This window comes from Colias eurytheme, chromosome 5 (genome assembly GCF_061535395.1).
Source record: "Colias eurytheme isolate Ceu_HAF_F1 chromosome 5, ilColEury1 Martin Lab GWU primary, whole genome shotgun sequence".
In the NCBI taxonomy this organism is placed as follows: Eukaryota; Metazoa; Arthropoda; class Insecta; order Lepidoptera; family Pieridae; genus Colias; species Colias eurytheme.
In genome coordinates, this window is record NC_142984.1 from 5287315 (window position 1) to 5312458 (window position 25144).

General features: G+C 33.0%; 3 protein-coding genes across 4 annotated transcripts; 2 read left to right on the plus strand and 1 right to left on the minus strand.

Moving 5' to 3' along the window:
• The first annotated feature begins 3491 nt into the window (after nt 1-3491).
• On the plus strand, nt 3492-8690 carry stck (LIM zinc finger domain containing stck). 2 transcript variants are annotated; one of them, XM_090101905.1, is made up of 9 exons: nt 3492-3695; nt 3822-3878; nt 4551-4664; nt 4837-4949; nt 5116-5308; nt 5743-5884; nt 6176-6292; nt 6509-6650; nt 6799-8690. In XM_090101905.1, the coding sequence occupies exons 2-9, from the start codon at nt 3871-3873 to the stop codon at nt 6990-6992; spliced, it is 1023 nt and encodes a 340-aa protein (XP_089958031.1). In that variant the 5' UTR covers nt 3492-3695; nt 3822-3870; the 3' UTR covers nt 6993-8690. The 2 variants fall into 2 exon arrangements, with proteins under 2 accessions (XP_089958031.1, XP_089958032.1); XM_090101906.1 differs by lacking the exon at nt 3822-3878 and having other exon boundaries at nt 3493-3695.
• Nucleotides 8691-10158: 1468 nt separating this feature from the next.
• On the minus strand, nt 10159-13382 carry ATP6AP2 (ATPase H(+)-transporting accessory protein 2). Its single transcript, XM_090101908.1, has 8 exons — nt 13268-13382; nt 13068-13198; nt 12845-12943; nt 12620-12763; nt 12319-12462; nt 11898-12027; nt 11235-11377; nt 10159-10553 (listed from the first exon to the last, which is right to left on the minus strand). Exons 1-8 carry the CDS (start codon nt 13305-13307, stop codon nt 10380-10382), a joined length of 1005 nt encoding a protein of 334 aa, XP_089958034.1. The 5' UTR covers nt 13308-13382; the 3' UTR covers nt 10159-10379.
• A 747-nt stretch (nt 13383-14129) lies between these two features.
• Nucleotides 14130-15807, plus strand: LOC149908442 (protein N-lysine methyltransferase METTL21D-like). The gene is made up of 3 exons (XM_090102274.1): nt 14130-14734; nt 14809-15004; nt 15170-15807. The coding sequence occupies exons 1-3, from the start codon at nt 14481-14483 to the stop codon at nt 15398-15400; spliced, it is 681 nt and encodes a 226-aa protein (XP_089958400.1). The 5' UTR covers nt 14130-14480; the 3' UTR covers nt 15401-15807.
• The last annotated feature ends 9337 nt before the right edge of the window (nt 15808-25144 follow it).

The following is a 25144-nucleotide window of genomic DNA, read 5'->3' on the forward strand; positions in this document are numbered from 1 at the left end:
ATGACAGTGACAACTGTGAACTGACAAAATAATGTCAACAAAATTACGTTAAAACCACAGGTTAAAACTTTATGCCAGGTTATGCCATTCACCACGCCCGTAGACACCCACCCCGTTTTCCAATTACAGAGCATAATGCGACTCAGTGCCGCACAATGCCGAATTATGCTGATGCTTAATTGGAACGTGAAACGCACCAGCAGGTTGCGATATAAGTTCAGTGTTGAAAAAAAAATATTCATAGAGTTAGCAATAACCTTAGAGCAGGCTCCAAGGAGATGTTCGTTTGCAAAAATAGCGGACGACTTCTGATATATATTGTATAGATCCCAGACATCCTATAGACAGATGTTGCCAACCCAGTTTTGTGGTCCCCCTCCCCCCACCCCGGTAATTAAATATGGCATACAAAGAAAAAAATAAAAGTTTCCAAAACATGCCGTGTGGAGTATCAAATGAAAGAGCTTATTGAGTAGATCACGAATATATAGCATACTATAACATTTCTTACACTTTCTCTAAGATTTTTTAGAAAATTTACGAAAATGCTCCATTTTTGAGTTAACTTTAAACCACTATAGATTGAAAACTCATGAATATATTTTTTAAATTATTATTTTAAATAATTAACAATAGTTCATTGTTTACGATTCAATAGTTCATAATAAGTGAGCTATATGTATGAGGATTTGATGACCCCACAAAATGTTTTAAATTGCACGGCGCAACTTTCACTGAAGTTACCGATTTGAAATCTAATCACACAGAGGCTGATTCAAGAATGTTCTGCCACAGTGCAGAGATAATTATTCTAAGCCCTGACACCGATATTTTTGTATTAGGCCTTTATTTCTGGCATAAACTTGAAAATATACTCGCCATCTTTGAATGCTCCCCCCACTCCCCCATACAACTATTTCACTGTACGAACTATTGAATCGTAAACAATGGACTATTGTTAATTATTTAAAATAATAATTTAAAAAATATATTCATGAGTTTTCAATCTATAGTGGTTTAAAGTTAACTCAAAAATGGAGCATTTTCGTAAATTTTCTAAAAAATCTTAGAGAAAGTGTAAGAAATGTTATAGTATGCTATATATTCGTGATCTACTCAATAAGCTCTTTCATTTGATACCCCACAAAGCATGTTTTGGAAATTTTTATTTTTTTCTTTGTATGCCATATTTAATTACCGGGGGTGGGGTGAGGGGGACCACAAAACTGGTTGGCAACATCTGTCTATAGGATGTCTGGGATCTATACAATATATATCAGAAGTCAGATTTAGGTCCGCTATTTTTGCAAACGAAACTCCACTGAGGGTCCGGTCTACCTCATTAATGTGTAAATAAAGTGGTATACATAATAATTGGTTGAAAAATATTTACGGTTATTTTAATGTGTTATAAGTAATTTGGATTTTGATTATTTCATTAACATTTTTTTCAATTTTGTACCTTCATCCATACTTATATTTATTTTTTTTAACACAATTTGAATTAACTTTGATTATTTCGAAAAAACTACAATGAAACGAAAGCTTTAAATTTTTTTCCAACAATTAATAATTACTAACGATAAATCGATTGCACGCTCGGAGCAATTAACAAGCCTGGAGAAGTAACAATTAATTGAACGTTTCTTATATAGTGGCTCTCTTTTATTCAATACCCTAATTAATGCGATAGAAAGAGACAACACACTGTTATCGGCTTGGCATTCAAATCCACATGTAGCCACTTTTTGTTCTAAAAAGGTAGTGCTTGCCACTTTATCGAATACTAAAATATCGATAAATAAAAAAATTAAGTTATAAAATTGCTTGAAGATAATTTAAGATTCTTTTAATTTTGAATTATGGATAGGTAATTCCAAATTTTAAGATTTGTTTAATTTGGAATTATTCATTTACGATGCGTATTGACTGCCTTGCATTGTATGGTAGTGGTATTTATAAAAAAATATTATTAGGTATTTCGGTTTAGGTTGTTTTTTATTGTTTCGTAAAAAGGTACGTATTTTTCCTGTTTTCATAGATTCATTCATAGAATTATACGGAACCCTTCGTGCGCGAATCTGACTTCCACCTGGTTGATCTTTTTACAAATCAATAATCGTATCTTACTACTTAATATTATAAAAGCAAAAATATATAAGAATGGACATTTGATATTTTTTCACGTAAAAAATTCCCACAGGAAAAATTGCTTCAAATAAAACAAATAAAATTTAAAAAAAAAAATTTATAACCTTTTATTTCGATACTTAATTAACAAATTACAATATTAATTATTTAAAATAGATGCCACCACTTGTGGCACAGCATCTCTGCAAAGCACTTTACTTTTCTTCCCGTCTGATTCGAAATGATTTGAACAAGGCCGAGAATGTTTTGAAGGCTTCTAATTTTCCCTGTGCTATAGCTTTAACCCAAACATCTTTTAATTTTTCTCAAGCCAGAAACCTGCAAATAACAATAAAATCCATACTTAAATACCTTTTTTTTTTCTCCTAACCTAAAGCAGTCATTATCAATGGAGTACTTCGTACCTACTCAAGTATCGATAATTGCACAACACTATGGAAGTTATATTTTGCATTTTTTCTAAAAACTAAGCTGATTATGATTTCATTTCAATGATTACGGTTAGATAAAACATAGATGATTATGAAAATAACGTAAATTAACTTATTTATAATACAATTAACAAAAAAATTGATCAAAACACTAACCTGTGAAAAGACAAATTCCAATCTTCATCCGATTTCCCAGTACTACGGCTTTTACAGCCGTGAACAACACAAGCCATGTAATCTTTAGTAAATTATCTTTTCAGAAAATAACATAAGAAACTAGAAAACACGTTTTTCACTTCAAAAACAATAATTAAAATCACCATGCGTTAGTGACCAGACTGGTCACTAAAACAAATTTCAATGGCCACATGTCATTTCAAACTGTCGAACTGACATATATCTGTCCTCTTTTTTCGCATGACATTTTGCCATAAGCCAAAAAGGCCAAACTAGTGCTTTATTGTTCAATTAATTGTTACTTCTCCAGGCTTGATAATTGCTCCGAGATTGCACGCATCAATTCACGCGCATTACTTTTTCTAGTGCTCGATTGTGCGAAGCGTTGCTGTAGTTGGAACATTCAACGTTAGCATTATGCCGCATAATGCGCTCTAGTGCTGTAATTGGAAAACGGGGAAGGTCTATTGCACAAAATATGTTTAATGAATGAATAATTAATGAAAAATAGTAATTTAAACGCTCCTTACTAGGAGTGTATTAATCACCATAACTTCTACTAACATTGCACATCAACAAGAAAATTAATAAGACCTTGGATCGACAATAAATTATTTTTATGTAAAATGTAGTAAATAGTAGATTCTATAATAAATGTATTGAACGCGGCTCAATGTGCCATTTCCACTGTCACCTGTGACCTGTGACTGTCACCAATTTGTCATACCCCTCGCCCCTTGACCGCTGATGCCTTTCCCCTCTGCTCTCTGTTGGCCTGCTGCTGTGGGTTACTGTTTCCAACTGTTTTTGTTTTTATTTTAATATCAAAAAATCTACAGATTATTTGAATTTTTTTTTGCCATATAACTTCAATACTGCAATATATGTAATATTCTAATGTAACAGTTTTTGTGCTTCAAGTTATACGAATCAAAAGTGAGTTCATTTCTGGTATAGTCAAATCTATTTTTGTTAGCATTACATCATTTGTTCAGATGTTTATTTATTTTTTCAAGAAATTGGTGACTGTTTTTTAATTTATTGAAAGTGTTTTTTTGACAGAAAACTTTAAGAAAGTGGCTCTATAATTTTGTTACTTATAAGATTCAAAATGCCAGGGTAAGCAATGATGTGGGAGTGGTCCTACGCATAACTATTCGTTTCTTCATGCAAATTCTAAAACGCATTTAATATTATTATATGTTAGTAGTTCTTAACCTACATATTTACAAATACAAAGTCACCCATGCTTCGACCTCATTTCTAAAAGGATGATGCATTATTACATATTGACTAATAAAACATCTTTTAAGCAGCACATATACGCTACATTAGCACAATTATTCAGCTTCTCACTTCAATAACTCTTCATTAATAATTATGTTATTTATTTTTTTAGGATTTATATAAGAACTAAATCCAATATCCATTAGATGTATTACAATTTATTCCTTGTGTGACTCATTTTGGAATCTGCGAAATAACAGGAAATATAACAAATAATAACTGTTTAATATTTTCCCATTATTTATAGTATTATGTTAAAATCTAAAATTAAATTAAAGTAAAACCTCCCATTTTATTGTTCGTTTTTGTGAGCATTGGAATAATGGAGAGATTTGAGATCTTTTTTTTAAATAAGTTATATGTTTTGAACAATTGTAGCAATTCTCAGCTGGATGAGAATTTATGTAACTTATTTCTTGTTCATATTTAAGTATTTATGTTAAATTGACAGATAATATTTATAATTATTTAGTTTCATACTTAATAAATAATTAATCCTTACAGCTTAGGAAGGATGTCACTTGATAATATGTTCTGTACGAGGTGTGGAGATGGTTTTGAGCCAAATGAGAAAATTGTTAATTCTAATGGTGAACTTTGGCATACAAACTGCTTTGTGTAAGTGAATTTATTTTAAGTACTACATACAAGTATTTATTTTAATCCGGGCTGGGAAAAATCCATCAGACTAAAAATCATTGAAATCAATTCAGCTCTTCTTGAGTTATCTCTACAATTATTTTTTGTCTAATTCTGTTAAAATTTTATGAAGTAACTTTTATTTTAATAGATGTGCACAATGTTTTCGTGTTTTCCCTGATGGAGTGTACTACGAATTTGAAGGACGGAAATATTGCGAAAGGGACTTTCAAGTGCTCTTTGCACCCTGTTGTGGCAAATGCCGTAAGTACATTATTAAATTAAATCAACTTTTAGCATAACACATTTACTAAATTATTATAAATATAAAACTATGTACTGAATATTATTAGTTTGCATGATTCAAAAAATATATAATGCAATGTTACAATTCCTTTTTTCAATTAATACAAGTTACGGTAATTTATAGGCGAATTTGTGATTGGTCGTGTCATTAAGGCAATGAATGCCAACTGGCATCCAGCATGTTTCCGCTGTGAAGAATGTAACATGGAGTTAGCTGATGCCGGTTTCATTAAAAACGCTGGACGCGCCTTGTGCCATACATGCAATGCACGCATCAAGGCAGATGGCTTGCAAAACTACATTTGCCATAAGTGCCAGTAAGTACAATTTACTGAAAAAAAAAGATATCCTGTCTTATAATATTTATTAGATATTTACTCTATCTAGAAATGTGTGGATCATGATAAATCAGTACAAATTCTTGTCCCTATGTTGCTGGGTTATTTAATGTTTTCAATTTTCACATATGTAAATTTGTCTTTCCCAAATGAATGAATAAATTAAATGAATTTGTTTCATTACAAATTCATTAAATTTATATGATATAGGATTTGCATGACGTACAAATCCTATAGTTAAACAGACGTCTATGTATTATTAAACCAGGTGTGTGAAGTTATAAATATTATTAATAACTCAGCTCCCGGAATCACAGACACAATAGAAAATCTATTGTGTCGTGGACCCATCGGGCCGTTTGGGGCTTAATGGGTTAACACTATATGTATTCTAATAAGAACTGTCCATACAGTGGTGTGATAGACGGTGAGCCGCTACGTTACCGCGGGGAAGTGTACCACGGGTACCACTTTACGTGCGCCACGTGTGGGGTTGAGCTCGATCACACCGCTCGAGAGGTCAAGAATAGACCTGGGTACGCTGCTAATGATGTGGTTAGTATTCTTCTTGTGACCATAATCTTAATATTTTACCCACTGTGTGCCGCGGTTAAAGGCTTTATAAAAGTGCTATCTAACTGAAGCAATTTTTCTAATGAGACCTGTAGTTCCTGAGATTAGCGCATTCAATGAAACACACTTCATAATATGAGTATAGTACAAAGTTGTGTGGTCGATGAGTACAAATGATGAAAAATAAATGTTCTTGTCATTTATTACCAATATTGCGCTCTCTACAATATACTTCATTGGCGGCAATTTAAAAACTTTTTCATTTTCTTTCAGAATAATCTATTCTGCCTGCGTTGCCACGATAAAATGGGAATACCGATATGCGGTGCGTGTCGCCGTCCCATTGAAGAGAGGATTGTAACTGCGCTCGGCAAGCATTGGCATGTTGAGGTAATATTGTTTTGAATATTTAATTTAATTAAATAATTTTATCTTTTTGTGCTGTCGAACAATAATTATATGAACTGAAATACATTCTCCAAACCTTGTATGGTTCTCATTAAATGAACATATATGTCCTGTATAAAAGGTATGATATAATTATAATTAATACAAAATAACAAAAATTTAAACACCATTATAACATAAATAAACAATTTTTTACAGCACTTCGTTTGCGCTAAATGCGAGAAGCCTTTCCATGGCCACCGCCATTATGAGAAAAAGGGTCTTGCGTACTGCGAACAGCACTACCATCAGCTGTTCGGGAACTTGTGTTATGTGTGCAACCAGGTTATTGCTGGCGACGGTAAGTGAAATCAATCATAATATCATAATAATATCTATATTAATAATAAACTATTTAAAAAAAAATGTTTGTTATCTGTAATTTAAAATTGTATGTAAATTTCAAACTTTTCAGTTAGTATAAGTTGTATGTCTTTGTCTTGTTGCAGTGTTCACAGCGCTGAACAAGGCGTGGTGTGTGCACCACTTCGCGTGCTCGGTGTGCGACAGCGCGCTGTCAACGCGTAGCAAGTTCTACGAGTACGACGAGCGGCCCGCGTGCCGCCGCTGCTACGAGCGCTTCCCGCCCGAGCTACGCCGCCGCCTACGCCGCGCGCACCACTACACCATGCGCAGGAACTAACTGCGCACACACACACAAGTGCTACGTGTGCTACGAGCGGCCTGCTTGCCGCCGCTGCTACGAGCGCTTCCCGCCCGAGCTGTACCACTACAACATGCACAGGAACTAACTGCACACACACACACACACACTTCACACCATACACAAGTACACATACACATAAGTAACGAGTACAACGAGCGGCTGGCGCTGCACACACACATCATCCACAGGACATAACCGGCACCCATGCGCACAAAGCTCATTTGCACGCTCACACACATATCACTGCAGACTAAAATGCGCAAGAACTAAATTTCGCATATAAGTACCGTACACTACACGGTGCGCACATTCACTTTACGCAGAAACTACAACTGCTGCACAAACGCTCATACAGTCACACACACACACACAAACAATACATACACAAAACCAACGTTGCATACTACACCATGTGTAGAAACTAGAATCTGATTACGCACAACCTTCACACACACAAATACCTATAAAGTCCATCGACGTAAAGAACTACGGTAGTAAAGTACCCTTTCGTACTAATACTGGTGTAGTGCCATTTTTAAGAAAGGAAAATACTTTAGCTATCATAAACAGTCATTGCCAAACGATTCAAATTTAAGATATTATATGTTGTAGATCTCAAATGGAAATATAATATGTATATATGTTACAGTCTAAACACTGAACCAGTCAATATCCTTATTGACGGTTATTAAGGTTATTGACTAAGGGCGTCGGTCAATATCCTTATTAACTGATTTGGGGATAATGGGCAAGTAAAACAATAGTCGGTTCTGGCGTGAGGGTCGCAGTTCAAACCTAACCTAACCTACTGGGTCGAATTTGACACTTAAACCTTTCTGTAATGGGCAAATAAAACTCGCTATTGTTTTACTTGCCCATTACAGAAAGATTTAGGTATTAAAATGTATTCAGTATGTTGGTTAAAACCTATATTGATTGAATGTCTGCTCTTTAAATCAGTCAATATAAGGTTATTAACTAAGGGTGTCGGTCAATAACCTTATTAACTGATTTTCACAGATAAAATCAGTCAATAAGGATATTAACCGACGCCCTTAGTCAATAACCTTAATAACCGTCAATAAGGATATTGACTGGTTCAGGGTTTTGACTGTAGCATATATCCTAAATATTTGTTTGTCACAGTGCCTTTTTAAAGATTCAGTATTGTTTAGTTAATGATAAAAATACTATATTGTACGTGATTTTTACATTTTTCTTCAAATTGCATATATACTGAAAAAAGACTGTATACAGGATTATTACAAAAAATATATAATATACACAAATTGTTTTACCTAAATTTTATTTAAAAATACATACATAATACATGCATCCTTTGTATATTATAGAGTCGTTTTTATTATTATTATTATGTAATCAATTAATTGAACCACAACAGATTAAATATATTTTACTACTCTAATTAATTATAATTTGACTACAATTAAGTTGCATTTAATTATAAGATTAATAAAAAATTATAAGTTATTCTTAAAATAATAAATAACTTTAGCTGTGTTTAAGTGCCTATATACTGTTTAATATTGTATTTTTATAACTAAGATAACATCTGAATATTTCTAACCAATTATATTATATTGACATTTTTATTTGTATAGATAATAAGATGAAGTTATTTTGGTGCTTTACTAATAAAACTGACAAACACTACATAGTTGTTTCATTTTATTTACGTACTGCTATCTCCTGGCTCCATAAGGACGGGAAATTTTCTTTATGAGCCAATAAAACGAGTGAGAGAATTCTAAATTAGGTTTTTCTATTATCTATTGCTGTCGCGCTATGCCTCAAGCCTCCCGGGCGCGACAGGGGCAACTGCAGAATGCCACAGAATGCGAAACGGGCCGAAAATACCTAGGAAAATTACGCAAATTCGACGTTCCGTAGTCACCTGTTTCATCCTCCAATACTGGACTGATTTAATTACTTTTTTCATAATATAGTAGAGAAAAGTATAGGCTATGTTCCTACGTTTTGCTTTTTTTATATAGTTACCTACTTAATGTTCAAAAATAAGTTTTATGGAAGGCGGAACATAACGGAAAATCTGTCCTATTTCTTACGTTTCATATCTTTTTTTAATAATTAAGATAATATGACAATAAGGAAAACGTAGGAACAAGGCTAAAGTTACCATAGATTAATAGTAAAAAATATATTGCTCTAGTGGCACAATCCAGGGAGGAAAAGTGGACTACGATTGTATGGAAGAACGGCTCTTTTGTTTGCTCTTAACTTATCTCAATCCAAGCAGAGAAAAATACAACAAAAAATAATTGAAATCCGATCAGCCACGACCTCTGTGCGTTGTGTACTAATTGTTTGCTCAATGAGCGATTTCAGTCCTTGAGCGTTACATAGGTATTTTGAATTTCCGAATTATATAGGAAAATTGGAAAAAGAAACATAGCTTTTGGTTTAAATCAAATAACACTGACCATGTAGGTACTTTTATATTACAAAACTTTGTAAATAAATCGTCACCTAGACCATAATTAAATTATCATACTAGTATCAATCAAAAATACAGGAGTAGGTAACCACTAAGGTTTTTTTAAACGTTCTTTGCTTGGCGAAAGTAGGTACATATAAATTTTTCTCACATTATTTACCATTTACCAATCTATACTAATATTATAAAATATGCGAAAGTAACTCTGTCTGTCTGTCTGTTACTCAATCACGCCTTAACTACTGAACCAATTTGCATGAAATTTAATATAGAGATATTTTGATACCCGAGAAAGGACATAGGATAGGTTTCATCCCGGAAATCCTACGGGAACGGGTTTTTTTTTTAAACGCGGGCGAAGCCGCTGGCGGAGAGCTAGTTATTTTATATAATAACTTTGAGATACGTACGTACATGTATGACATTTGAGGACCAATTTTAACATAAAACTACTAACTTTGCCCAACAATTAATAGGAATAGCGAATTGGTTTTCGATACAGACCTTTCATTTCACACCATAATTTTTAAGATATTTCAAGAAAAAATTAAATATTAAAAAAATTGTTAAATGCTTCAATTCACATATTATGTATTGGTATGATGATACATTATTAGTGCTAAGGTACTGCTGGGTTGGGTAAGGTTGTTACTAAATAAAAACAAATTTTGGAGAACATAATTTATTTAAATAATAACACTATTATACACTTACTTACATAACAATAAGTATCTCTACATATGTTTCGCGAATTTATAACATCCTGCACAATATTGGAACGTATAATACCGCCAAGCGGAAAATGAACATTTAAGGAAAATAAAATTGCACTTCTATGCACGCACACATGAGGACTTTCGTCTTCACAATATAATACTTTAATTAATTTAATTATCTTTCTTCATTCTTGTGTTTGTCATACGGTAGATGATGGAATCCCTGCCTGGGTCCATGTCCATGATGGCATATACAATAGCGACTAAAGTGAACGCAAATACAACGCCGAACCACAAGATGATGTTGAAGATAGCGGCGTAATCGGCTGTGTAGTTGTCATCCTCCTGTAGACGAAATAATCATCATTATACTAAGTACACACGTTTAATAGGTCTGTACCTATTTCAATTACATCTATTGTAATACTGAAATAAGAATAAATTTCATATTGAATCAGATGAATACTATAACTAACACACTATTGCTGCTGTAAAAAATAATCAGTTTATGTCTACACTACAATACTTCGTTATCTACACATATTTACAGAACATTAAATGATCTCTTACATTTCGAGAAGAATTACCACTTCGCAGAAATTCATCCATCTGTTAGGATATAGGGAAAAAATTAGAAAATAATCTTTGCAGCATTGAAAACTTCCAACAAATATTTTACTTTTAAGAATTTAATCGAAAAGAACAGTATTTTGTGAAGTTGAAAAAAACCCATAATATCATTTTTAAGTGTATTTATAAATAATATCTCTCCCTGAATCCTTCCCTGAGGAACCTTGTTCAGCCCCCCTAGCCAAGTGTCTTTCTATTAGCGTAAAGTTTAATAGAATAGATTATGAATGTATGAGATTGACGTTTGATTACGACGACGACGACGATTGATTACGTCTAGGGGGGCAGGCCGCCCTACGTATTCTGGGGAGGGCAAAATACCGCTCGTTCATCAGGTGACCCGTCTGCTCGTTTGCCTGCTATTAACATTAAAAAAATACATATATCTATACATACAGGGCGCTCCTGTCTCAAGGGCTCATTGGGCGCGGCACGAACGGCACGGCGAGTGTGAGCCACGTCTGTCGTCACAGCGGTCACCAACACAGACCCGTCATACGCTCTTACGAACGCATTGCTGAGTGCTTCCAGAGCTTCACCTGAGGATAATATGATTATTGAGATGATGAGGATAAAATAATTATTTAATTCCCAAAAAAATTATTAGAAGGCTAAATTATTACGGCAAAATTTATAGAAAAAAAAATACAGCCGCCATTGTCATCAGGACAGCTGTTGCCATAGTGTTGCCATGGCAACATGGCACACACACATAGAGGTGTCGCCGCCGCGCCATTACTAGGCTTCACTCAATATTTAGGCGATACTCCGTCCATCTTTTTTTATACGTCCATGTTCCCAACATTTTTAACAAGTTTTACAATTTTTAGGATTAGTGTAATACTTAAAAATTATTTGAGACATTTGAGGGAGTTTCGCAATACGCGATTAGTTTATTAAAATTACAGATATTTGTACAATCAAAATAGAACCAAGACCTGCACATAACATCTATGGAATTTCATTTCCACCATAATAATTATTGGGTTAAATTATTGCAACAAATTAAGAAAAAAAAAAAACAAATCCTTATATTAAAAAAAATAAATTGTGTTTTACCTAAGAGTTTCTTGGCTTCTTTGGTTTGCAGGGAGTTGGGTCCATGGAAATCAGACAAGGCATGTAGTGAAGTGAATCTGAAGTTATAGCAGTCAATAATATTATCAGCAGAAATGGCACCAGCATTGATCTGGAAAAAAAGGAAAATATTATACTATAATCACAATATACATGTATTTGCATGCTATTCATATCTCACCTATACAGTTTTAGCTATATTCAATTTAAAAATGTTTTTCATTTAATAATAACAACCCAGATAGATAACAGTTATTTATATTTTAACATTATCACACATGAGGGTAATTTTTATTTAAAGGGATAGTAAAAGTAGCCATAGCAAGTAGTACCTAAAAACCGAAAGCTATATTTATTCCACTATACTTTTTAAAAGGTGCTCACAGATGGAATATACAATTACCTTAGCAGTGATAGCCTTCAATGTCTCAAGTTCGTAGAGGAACTGATAATCTTCCTCATAGCTATCATATTTCAGATGTTGCAGCAACTGTTTGCCGACCTTGGGTGGTGAAATTTCTCCAAATACTTTAGAGTAGGCAATCAACTGTAATAAATGATAAATTGTTTAACCTTGATACTTTTTATTTTTCAAGTATACATTTCATGATAAATTTGAAAGAAAAAAAACTCTACAAGCATAAATTTAGAACTAATTCCTTCTAATTTATATTATTCACAATTCAAAAATAATTGATACTTACATCATCAGGCTCTGATAATCTTATGTTAACAAGCTTGTTGCCTCCATTTGTAAAGTGCTGTTTAATTCTGTGAGTAACTGCATCATATGTATCTGGCTCATACTCATCAACAGTAAGAGGGTAGCTCTTGGCCTTTAATCCTGCCTAAAACAATTGCAAATAGATATTATTCACGACACGATGGGCAAGACAAGACAAGACAAAATAGTAATTCAAGTTACATACTGCATTGCCAAGGGAGGATACTCCATCGATATACACTTCGACGACGGCTTCTGGGGTGTCAAATGGATCAACGATTGAAAGTCCCGTCCAGTCTGAGTTCTGGAAACGATAATTAATTTAATGATTTCTTAGAATGATTATGGATATGATTATCACATAAAATTTATATCACGTGCCTTTTTTTGTACTAGTTTAAAATGATTACAAGTTCAATAATACTTACTTCTTCTACGGTGAGTCCAAGAGAAGCTGAAAATACTTCCTTTATTGAACTCTCCAGCGTCTTGGATGCACCAGAAAACTTCAAGGATTTCGGGCTGTGTAGCACACTAAACTCACCCCCAGCGTTTATTCCTTTAAAAATTAAAGTGTTAATTATTTATTCTCCTACTTAAAAACCAAATAATTAAAAAAAAAGCTTACCAATAATGGATAAGACCAGAGTTATCCAAAACAGAGCCATTGTTGAATCGCTACACCCCGAAGGATCACAATTCACAAAATAGGACTGATTGTCATATGATTTCAGTGTTGCTAGTATAATAATTAATGTTAAATGAAACGTTTATTAATTTATTCGACTAAAATCAATATATTGTAAAACTATTATGTCTACTTGATCTTTTTATTTTAATAGAAAAGAACTAATGTTGATGTATCATAATCATGCACAAATTGCTAAAATAGGTCATAAAAATTTTAGGTGGTAAAAGTAAAAAATAGCCAAGTGATCAAAATAAATTTTATGTTTTTCTTAATTTATAAAATTTATATAAAATAACATTTATATGTAGTTTGATATGAAGAAAATAATTATTACAAATCAAATATAAATATTATGAATGATAAAATTTCTAAACGAGTTGCATACGTCATGTTTAATCAAATGTATTGATTGCCGCTACGTAATAGTGATGTCCGTTTAATTCATACTCGATTAGACTAACTAATTTTGACTCGATTCATATCATTTCTTAAACAGTTTTAAGCAGATTTTTTATGATATTATAATTGATATACCTAATCCAAAACGAAAAGATAAATTTGAGTTATTTGTTTTTTTTAGTTATTTGTTTTTTATAGTTTAGTTACTCTTTTGGATAAATATCCAAAAGATTGTTACGTATACAGTATTTAATTTATAATATTAAATTGGGGATTTAATATAAAATCAGAATATACCACCTACTTATGAAGTACGATCTAATATGTATAATGATTATTAATTGCACAGAAAACTACGTAATTCAAATATTTATATGAGACGTATTCTTACTATTATAATAACTGTAATCATTTTGTTGGTTTATTTTAATATTTCTTGCTTTGATTTCTATATTAGACAATAAAAATGAAAATCATATGACACAGTACAAAATTCTCCGGATCAGTTATGAAAATGATGTATAATCGATATTTTATAATCGAGTATGAATCGAGAATTTATAGAATACCTTCAAATTTCAATTTATATGTTTTAGGCCCACAGTAGTGTACACTGTAGAAGTAGATTCAAAAACAGAAATATAAAATCCAAAGAAACACAAATTTAAATTAGATTACTAGAACACTAGAACAAATCCGAAACCAACATTCCATTTCATATTTATTAAAGTGTATTAGCGAAAAATTCTAAATGTCGCATAGGTCAAGTTTTCAACTTAACGATTTATTTCCTAGGGAAATAGATATCGAAGTGTGTTTAAAAACCTTAAGAATATATCAGAAACTCGAAGGCGATGTGAATTGTGTTGTTTGGGATGCATCTCTGGTCCTTGCTAAATATCTAGAGACTAAGTGTTTCCATAAGCCGGATTTTTTGAGTGGTGTAAGAGTTCTTGAGTTGGGATCAGGTCTTGGTGTTGTAGGACTCACTGCTGCTACTCTCGGGTGGGATTTAAGAAAAATCATGATTTGTAATCAATTTTATAGTATAGTTTTCTAAGAAATAACATTATTTTTAGGGCTCAAGTAACACTGACAGATTTACCAGAGGCACTTCCCTTATTGCGGTTAAATATTGCGGAAAATAAATCAAAGATAGCTAGTATGGGTGGATATGCTATTGCAGAGTCTTTAGTATGGGGCGATAAAAACTCTGATATCCATAAACAAGAGTTTGATATGATTTTGTTAGCCGATTGCATTTATTATGAAGATGTAAATATCTATACTTTTACATGTTATAGCTCAATAGTATGTTTTATACGATAGCATAGATGGATAGATATTTTGTATTGTAGTTTGTGAAAATTGTTTTATTATAAATGAACTGAGACATATTAATAGATATAAAAGTTTTCTTAAGGATCATTATTCTTTCAGGCATTGAATCCCCTATTTGAGACATTACAAAGTTTAAACAACTCTGTGAACAAAAAGCCGACTATATATTTAACCCAAGAGTTAAGAGACACAGAAATTCAAAAGAAGTTGTGGAAAACCTTCTATGAAAAGATTTCAGAATTTTTCTATATTGAGAGTATCCCTGAAGACCAGCAACACATTAATTATAGAAGTTCTGATATAATACTCTTAAAAATGACCAAAAAATGATATTTATATAGTTATGATTTGTAGTGAAGGACTATTATTGTGGCCAAATTATTTAAGCTCTCACTTAATAGTTAATGGAATAGAATAAGTTTATCTGTATATTAAGAAAATCATATTCCTAATCAAATTTTTAACTTCAAACTTAGGTTTTAATTTTCACTGTATAAATACATATGTAAGTGTTACAAATCAGTATTTAGTTTTAAGGATTATTATTATGTAATAAATAGTCTATGGTACAGGTATTTTAAAATTCAAACCAAAGACTAGATAACTGATTATTCATAAGTTTTAAAATATACTATAGTTTAAAGTTTAATATGTTTATTTTATTTCTCCTATAAAATGTTGAATAATCAAATATTAAGTAAAAAAGCATGTGTGCCAAACACATGTGTCAGAAGTGAAACTTCTTTTGCAAGATTCAAAGATACCAAAATCGTTGCCTTACTCTATTATGTGACGGTATTGCCATTGCTTTACCTTGAAGTTTTAACCTCAACGCGCCCTAAGAAGTTTCAAAAAGTCATCAAAAGTTCACTTCCATTGAGATTTTTTGGTAGGACTTGAGAGCTCCCTGAACAGGCCTGAACTCGAAGGCCATGCGGCAATGCAGGTCTGTAAAGCTGGCGATTAAAAATTATCGAAAAAATATTTTTTATGTTTAAATAAGTAGTTACCAAATTTATATTAATTATAACTACCAAATACTACCAAATATCGCCAATTAAGCTGACGTTGTCAGTGTTATTTTTGGCGCTATTGAAATTTAAAAATATCAAAATCTACACTTTTTTTTCAGCAACAAATTCACCTGCATTTATCAAACGATCCATCCCTTTTTCCAATTTCTTCACGCTACCTTAATGTAAAGCTAGAACTGTTGCTGATTTTTAGCGATCGTCTTGATCAACAAAATCGTCATTATAGCAACAAAAAAGCAACAGATTCTGGCGATTTTTTTTAATTTCGCTAATTTTTCCTCGTTAGCTTCATAGACCTCAGCAATGCCTAGCCTAGACCGAGGTAGTCACGTCACTTGCAACACATTTGGCGATTAATTGCACGCCTCATATGCGAAGCGTTGAGGTGGGTACTACTGTCACTTCGCGCAAAACATCTGATTTTTCAAACTTAAAATGTCTTTATGTATCATACATTGCACTTGTAAGATAATACATACACACACATATTAAGAAAAAACACTATTTTTAACGTTCATGATATTTTTGATGTCATTTTTGTTATTTAAACTAGTTAAAAAACAGTTTAAAAAAGTTCTGTTTTGGACGTCCGTGTGTCTGTATGTGCGGATCCTTTTTCTTGTTAACACGATAGCGACCGAAATACTTTACTAATCGAGTCTTTTTTTTTCTCTTACGCTTGAGTATGCTCAGGAATAGAACCCTTTCATTTTTCAGGGTCTGATTCGATGTGGTTTAATTGTTATTAAATAAACAAAAATAATAATTAATAAATATTTATTAAAAAAAAATTATGAGGCGTGCACTTTTGGATTTTCCAAATTATATTTATTTAGAACGATTCGGACCAGTGCCGATCCCTTCAAAAAATAAAAAACAAAAATCACAGTAACTAAGTAGGATGAAACCCTAAGATGAAACCGATGAAACCCATTACCAAAAGGAGGACTATATGATAAAATGAAAGGAACAATAAAATATAACGGTCGATCTGTTCAGGAAGTGGGAGGGGGAGCTTTTAATGGTAAAAAATGATTTATCTCGACTTCCGACAAAACATTAAATTAAATGGCAAAGTTGTAGATAAAATATGATAATAACAAGATCTACAAATTTTTCGTCGTGTGATTTTACTTTCAGGCACATTTCTCGAACTCTTTATTTTCGGTAATATTTCAAAAGAAAAAAAATCATCTGTTCAAAGTAACGATACCACAAGAGCTAATATTTTACAGCATATTCAAAAACAAAATGATTTCCCCCCATTATGATGACCCCCTCGGTGGCAGCCCGTCTCCAGCCCCCCTAGTCAAGTGGCTTTCTGTTCAGTTAGCGTAGCGTTCAATAGAATAGACTACGAATGTATGAGATTGACATAGGCTGTAGATAAACGTATCTACAGGTTACGTCAATCTCATACATTCGTTGTCTATTCTATTGAACGCCACTTGACTAGGGGGGCAGGCTAGGCGCAAGCCAAGAACAGGAGAGGTGGTTTGGCTGCAGTTCTACTTCTCCCCTCCTGTTGGCGGCATGAGCGAAACACGTCTCAAGCCGCCTCACCGGCCACCGCACCGCACTAACTTTTTTCCATACGACTTCTTGTTTCTTGGAGTCTTACGAGTTGGAATGGAGTCTTACGTATATATACCTACATAGTACCTAACTACCAAACAAAAAATAAAATAGTAACTTTTTTGTAGTTTTAGTGTTTCTTTTTTTAATTTACCTTGACTTGAATAATCCAATAAGCGTCCAATGTCCATTCTAAATTTTGTAATATGAGAACATTTTTACACTATAGTATCTATTGCTTAGAGGGCGAGTTGTAATTCTATACCCGTGCGTATTCGGGTAGGTCACTTGTAATAAGTATAATTATTAGATTTGGATGTAGGTTACTAATATATTATGTAGTTTAATGCTCTAAGGTTATGTAGTGACTACCCCATTTTTTTTTCAAAATAGGTAGGAAGCTATCTAATCGTAATGTAATATCTGTAATTAGCCAGTGTAAAGCGATTAGCAAGTCAATTTCGAATAAATAAATAAATACATATCTTTAAATTAGCATCGAGAAGTGAAGTTGGTAGGTGGCAGGTACCCTATACTCTTAAATGGTATTAAAAAAAACCCGTTTTTTAAAACAAGTTTTTTTATTCAAACGTATCTGGCGGGGAATATCCATCACTTCATATGGTAGGTAGGTATGTATTATTCAACTATCCTGGTGAAAAGACAATGATGATTCTTGGTTATATACGGGGATTTGCTAAAAACAAACTTGTTTTTCTTTTAAAAAGTAAAATATTATCACAGCAAAAATTTTAATTCACGATTTTATTCGCCGTTGATTTTTTGTTATTCCACTGCTTGTACCTGAGTAAACGGAAATGATGTCCGCTAATTTAATTAACCAGTCTCGGATTCAACTTGTTTCTAGAATTAATTTTGACAGCATGTATGACACTGAATAGAATAGAATTCTTTAGAATGCAGTTGATTTTAGGTGTTTTAGGTAGAGCGGCCACTTCAATTAAAAAAGTTTTGAATTTGAAATAAATTGTAAAAAATAAACTGTAAATATTTACAGTATACTTTTTACAATGAATATCAAATAGGTACATAATGCATGCATGTACGAATGTTTAAATGAGGGGAAAATCAATAAATATCTGTAACTGCGCCTTTATCTAGTACAGTAGGTACATATTAGGTATAATATTATCTGTGCTATAAGTTATAACGTATCCCTTGTGTATATTAAATTATGTATCTATTATACATAGATTTCGATCACCTACATATTTTGTTTACCAAACATCGATCAGCACCACTTAGATCTAGGTAGGTATTCCAATGTAGGTAGTCCAAAATTCGCCGCGCGGTTTCACCCCGGTACGAAACCGCGGGTACCGCAGTAACCGCAAAATTACGTATTGAATTCATATAGGTAACTCATGTGTTATACTGGGGCCGTATTATGACCTCTTATTATCAAACAGCTTACGCCGTGAATTGAACTGACTGGCAAAAATCCTATGATCACAATAAAATAACTAGCCATGTTTATTTACGGTAGGTATAATATGTAATATGAATTTGCCCGACGCGGGCGGTTCAATTTACGGCGTAAACTGTCGAACTTTTGATTCTTCGACATGACTGTTTCCTCACGATGTTTTCCTTCACCGTTCAAGCATTGGTGATGTTATAAACATTCCTAGATAAATTGAAAAATCTATTCATTTCCTGCACGCTTGCCTCGTCTCGAACCCCCGACTTATCGATTTGAAGTCCGAGGTCCTCACCATTATGCCCCCATGGTACTAGTAATGTAATTTTATATTATCTGTGATATTAGGAGGATAGTACACGCGTGCATTATATTCCATTTCGAATATAGAGGTTATTAATTATTAACGCATAATATCATCATCATTGGTATGCATCTTATCAAAAAGTTCTGCGCGTTATCTTGTAAGGATGGGCGAGTTTACTCAAATCATTGGGGAGATATGAAACATTTATGAGAATTTAGTCGAAATCTATATAAATAAAACTCAAAGGTGACTGATATAGGTAGTGATCTATCAACGCACAGCCCAAACCACTGGACGGATCGGGCTGAAATTTGGCATGCAGGTAGATGTTAGGACGGAGGCGTCCCCTAAGAAAGGATTTTGATCAATTCTACCCCCAAGGGGATAAAATAGGGGATGAAAATTTGTATCATGTTTATTTATCTTTTCCACGCAGGCGAAGCTGCGGGCAACAGCTAATAATTATATAAACTAATACTATAGGAATAATTGTACCTACAATAGACTTTATATTCCTGCGCTATTTTCTCTCCGTCCGTGGCTACATGCTTTCTTCAATATTGAGGAATTTAGTTATCACCTCATTATCATACGCACTACAAATGTGTAGGCGGCGACGTAAAACGTCACGGAACTTGTTTGATACGAAGTACCTATACCGTAATCAGTAGCGGAGGGATTCAACGTTCCGAGCGAGTCGCATACTAGCTGCAAGTAGTTGTTAGTCGTGACTCGTGGTTAGTCGTAACTCAGTGTATTTCGAAACAAACGCACGCCTCAACGCAGTTTTTGTAGTGTATTATTTTGAACGCACGAAGGCGCAATCTAGTTCGGTAAGACCTTGTTTATCAACTATTTTTAAATGAATGTAAACAATTCAAAGATAGCCTATATTGCGTTAAAATTGAGGTACATTTTTCTGCTTTTGTTTTAATAATAAGATTCAAAATTAGTAAGTATATTTACCTACGCGCAAGACTTCTATCTTAGGTAAAGGTGATCTCATGTTTTAATTAGGTCGTATATAATATTCAAGCTATTTTTTTAAAAAGTACTTACCTACATATTCTTCATTTTATTTACATTGTTACAATTCTATTTGTAAATGTACCTATTGGCATTTCGGCTAAGTACCTACTTTTGTGTAATTTTCATGATAATATTATTCAAAATAAGTAAATTGTTCCGTTGTAGGATTCTGTTATACTGGGTTGCGTGTTTTTTTAGTAATGTAGTCAGTCTGTAGTCACTATCTACCTAGAATCAGTGTTTTACTAATAACTTGCATAAGTTTGCAATGATCTTTACCAAACTAATTAAGCACAACAAATGTCGTAATGTAACATTAAGCTAGGTATGTTTAAATGTATAAAATAAGAATATGATTGACACATAAAAGCACAAATAAAAGTTAAATACCTGTTATCAATCGACTTCAAAAAAAGAAAGAGGCTTTTGATTCCACTGTATTTTTTTTGGGTTTGATACCTCATCACTTTCAACTGGGTGAACCGATTAAGATGATCCTTTTTTTTGAAAGCTGGTGCCACCTTGTGTGGTCTATTTGGTCTATTTCTACCAATTTTAGGACAGTTAATTGTTTAAAAAAATAAAAGTGTATTTTACATAATAGGCCGACATGCTAGACATCTTCGCATTCTTTCAACTTTTCAAGTAGGTATAAGTATTAAGTATATTTGAAGGGGGTTGATGGCAGTCGTCTAGAATGTACATAATAATATAAAGAATTAAATATAAAGGATATTAGGTTTAAATTTTTTAATCAATACAATTAACAACATACTTATTATAAAATAGGGGTGCATCCGATACCGATATATCGGCGATACTTCGGGTTAGCCGATATATCGGTATCGACGATATTTTTATGACCGATACAACGATACTTTTAAATTTAAAAATGTAGTGTAAACGAGCATGTTGTCTCGTCTATTCCGTTGCAAATGAGGCATGGACAATGCTGCATGCAATGGGATGGCGTCGAATTGGTCCCGTAAAAATTTTATTCGGATAGGCCCAGTAGTTTTTATTTTATAAGCATTTTTGTCTGTACTTGATGACTTATTTGAAATGTAACAAGTAAATTTGATTCACTTCCCGGTAACCGATTGACCTGAAATTGTGTATACGTTGTGTAAATTGGATAGCGATGAAACATTATTATGACATAGAGCTGATTTGATGATGGAATCGGAAGGTGGCCATAGGAACTCAGTAATATGTTGACTCAACTTTATCGAGTTTGGGCTCGTTTGATTCGTGTTGAAAAATACACTAAAAAGTATTAAATAAAAATAACTACGTTAAAAACAACCGACTTCAAAACGGAAAAGTAAAAAATAAAAAAGATTTGATATTATTAATTACTACATATTATTATTTAGATGTGCTATTTATCAAATGGGTTTGAAGTCGGTTGTTTTTAACGTAGTTATTTTCATTTTTGAATTCAAAGTAAGCGTATCGGTATCGCCGATATTTTTATAAGAATATCGGTATCGGTATCGTATCGGCGAAAAGGCGTATCGATGCATCCCTATTATAAAATATATAAATAAATAAATATTGATTTATAGGTGTAGGTAAATACACAAATATTTTTAGATAGGTTTTACGAAGTTACACAATATAGGTACTTACTTAGGTATGTAAAATTGATAAAGTATAATATAATCATGATGAATGAGTAATGTCATTGTTATTTTGGTTGTGTTTTTTAAAGTATGCGATGTGGTAGCCATATAGTTATGCGATATCTTGAACTAGGTAAAGTATTTAATAATTTTGTTTAAGTATATAGTTAAGTACTTTAATTAATAACCGTCCGTCTGTATAATTGACAGTTTGACACTAAGAATTGACAATTGTACTGACTGTTCTGTCAAGATAAGCATTATAATTTTATGTACCTATATTATTAGGTATTTAACTCAACGTTTATGTAATGTAGGTTGATAACAATGACAAATAAATAACTTCTATGTAGGATGATGGTAGGATGCTTATTTTTACTGTTGCTTTAGGTAAATATAATATTATTAAACACACACAGTACACACACACACACAAGTTCTACAAAATACGTGGTAGATTTTTCATGTTACTGCCATTATGTAGGCAGGTACCTACCTAGTTACTAACCGCCTAAATTACTTATCAAATTAACTAATCATTTATTACCTACTCGTAGAACAAAATGGTATCAACTTAGGTACTAAACCATCTATCAGATTGATAGGAGTCTGATAATAATAAAAGAGATGGTCTAATTAGTAATAACCTATTACCTTGTGGCGTTTCTAATTTATATAATTTCCATTATAGCAACATTATCTATGTTGTCAATGACGTTTGCAGAGTTCAAAGACACTCTGTTTTCACATGGTATTAAATTATTGTTCCACTATAATCGTTTTGCTCTGTAAATTATATGTTCTAATTTATAAGTGTGACTGTGGCAATAAATAATCAAAGTTACTACCTACGTGTTTCAATCTCAATGATCAATCTCATAATGGGAATACAAACCCCATATTGGTGACCCCCGACGAACGACGCCATTTTGTAAAATGAAAGAAGATTGAATTGATTATTGAGTGACTATTATGTGGTACAGTTGTTTATCACATAAAGACGAATTGAACGACTCAACGAATCAAGAATTTATGTGCCATTGCAGTTTCTCAGAACGTTGAACACAGTCTTAACACAGTTATACAATCGAGAAAGTACCTACGGGTTAGTTAATCAACTGAAGTGAATTGAAAACTTTAATAGTGTCCAGTGGATACAGTGCACAGTGTTAGTTATTGTAAATGTAAAGTGATATCATCGAAAAATTTGCACTAGAGCTGTGCAGAGTGATCCAGTATTCACTCTGTTTTAATTACAAGCAGAGCAACCACAGGGAGTAACTTTGTTGGACGATTATTAGAAATATAATATATAATTTTATATCTACATACTTCATATTATGGTTACTGTCATATTCTAAACATTAAGTACCTTTTATATTCATTATTTGTAAACAATTTGTTAAATATACACAATTTTTAAATATAAGTTCATAAATTGTATCTTTTAAAATAATACTTTATTGTTCAATTGTTAATTGTAAATTTTTTTAAATATGTTTACAAACTAAACTTTAAACTTACTAATTTAATATTTCTTCTTTAAACTTAAAGAATAATGTTTATTGTAATTCAATCTTTTGTAAACTTCATTTATTAGTTATATAAGAATTTTAATGTTAATTATTGAAAGATTTATCTTTATAGCGTTATAAGATTTATTGTTGTTCACTGTATATTTTTATATTAATTATGTCTAGTAAGGATAATGTAAATATGAGTGAACCTGGATCTGGTGGTGAAATAGAAGCACCAAATTCCCAAATCTTAATTAATAAAGTATCAATTCGTGTCCCTCCCTTTTGGCCTGACCGTCCAGCGCTATGGTTTGCCACGCTGGAAGCACAATTTCACTTGAATGGTATAACTCAGGAATTAACTAAATATTATTATGCTATTAGCCAACTGGACCTAAAGTCAGCCGCAGAGGTTGAAGATATTATAATTACTCCTCCAAAAGATAAACCTTACTCGACTATTAAAAACGTTTTAACATCTAGATTCTCAGAATCATATGAGGAAAAGGTGCGTCGCTTACTGGAAAAGGAAGATATTGGGGACAGAAAACCTTCCTCATTTTTAAGACACCTTAAGAGTTTGGCAGGAACAGCTTTTCCAGAGCCCCTACTCAAAACCATCTGGATGAGTAGGTTACCGCCTCACATCCAAGGCATTCTTACCGCACAAAACTTGCAATGTCCAGAAGATCTTGGTGAGCTAGCCGATAAATTGCAAGAAATAAGTTGCAAACCGACGCAGATAAATGCAGTTAGCAGGAATAATACAGATAACGATATGAGAGAAGAAATTAAAGTATTAACGCAACAGGTTGCTGAACTAACTCGCATAGTTGGCAGTTTGTCAACTAGCCGTGGCCGAGTAAATCAAAGAGAGTCTAACCAGACAAGACGACATAGTCGCTCACACTCTCGCAGCCGCAACCTATGTTGGTATCACAACCGTTTCAAAACCAAGGCAACTAAATGTATCAAACCTTGTTCTTGGGTGCCCTCATCCCAGGAAAACTCCAACAGCGGTCAGTAGAGGCGACTTCTGATTGCTCAGCACCCAGTCGCCGTCTCTTCGTTACGGATCGATATTCAGGCCGTCGATTTTTAATTGACACTGGATCTGATCTCTCGTGCATACCTAGATGTAGCGTCAGTATATATAGCAATAAACAGCCACTTCAATATGATGTTATTGCAGCAAATGGTTCCAAAATCAACACATTTGGTTTTCTACAACTGAAATTGAATCTAGGACTGAGACGGGATTATATATGGAATTTTATTATAGCAGATGTTGGAACTCCAATTATTGGATCTGACTTCTTGGCACATTATTCCCTTCTACCAGACTGTGCTCATGGAAGACTGCGCGATGACGCAACGGGTTTGATAACGAAAACTGATATTTCTTCACTTGATCAACCCAGTATCAAATTCATCCAGTCACCAGAATCACCTTTCAAGCACATTTTAACTGATTTTCCAAACATAACACGACCACCCGGACCTCCCAAGCAACCTAAACACTCAACGGTGCATTTCATCACTACTA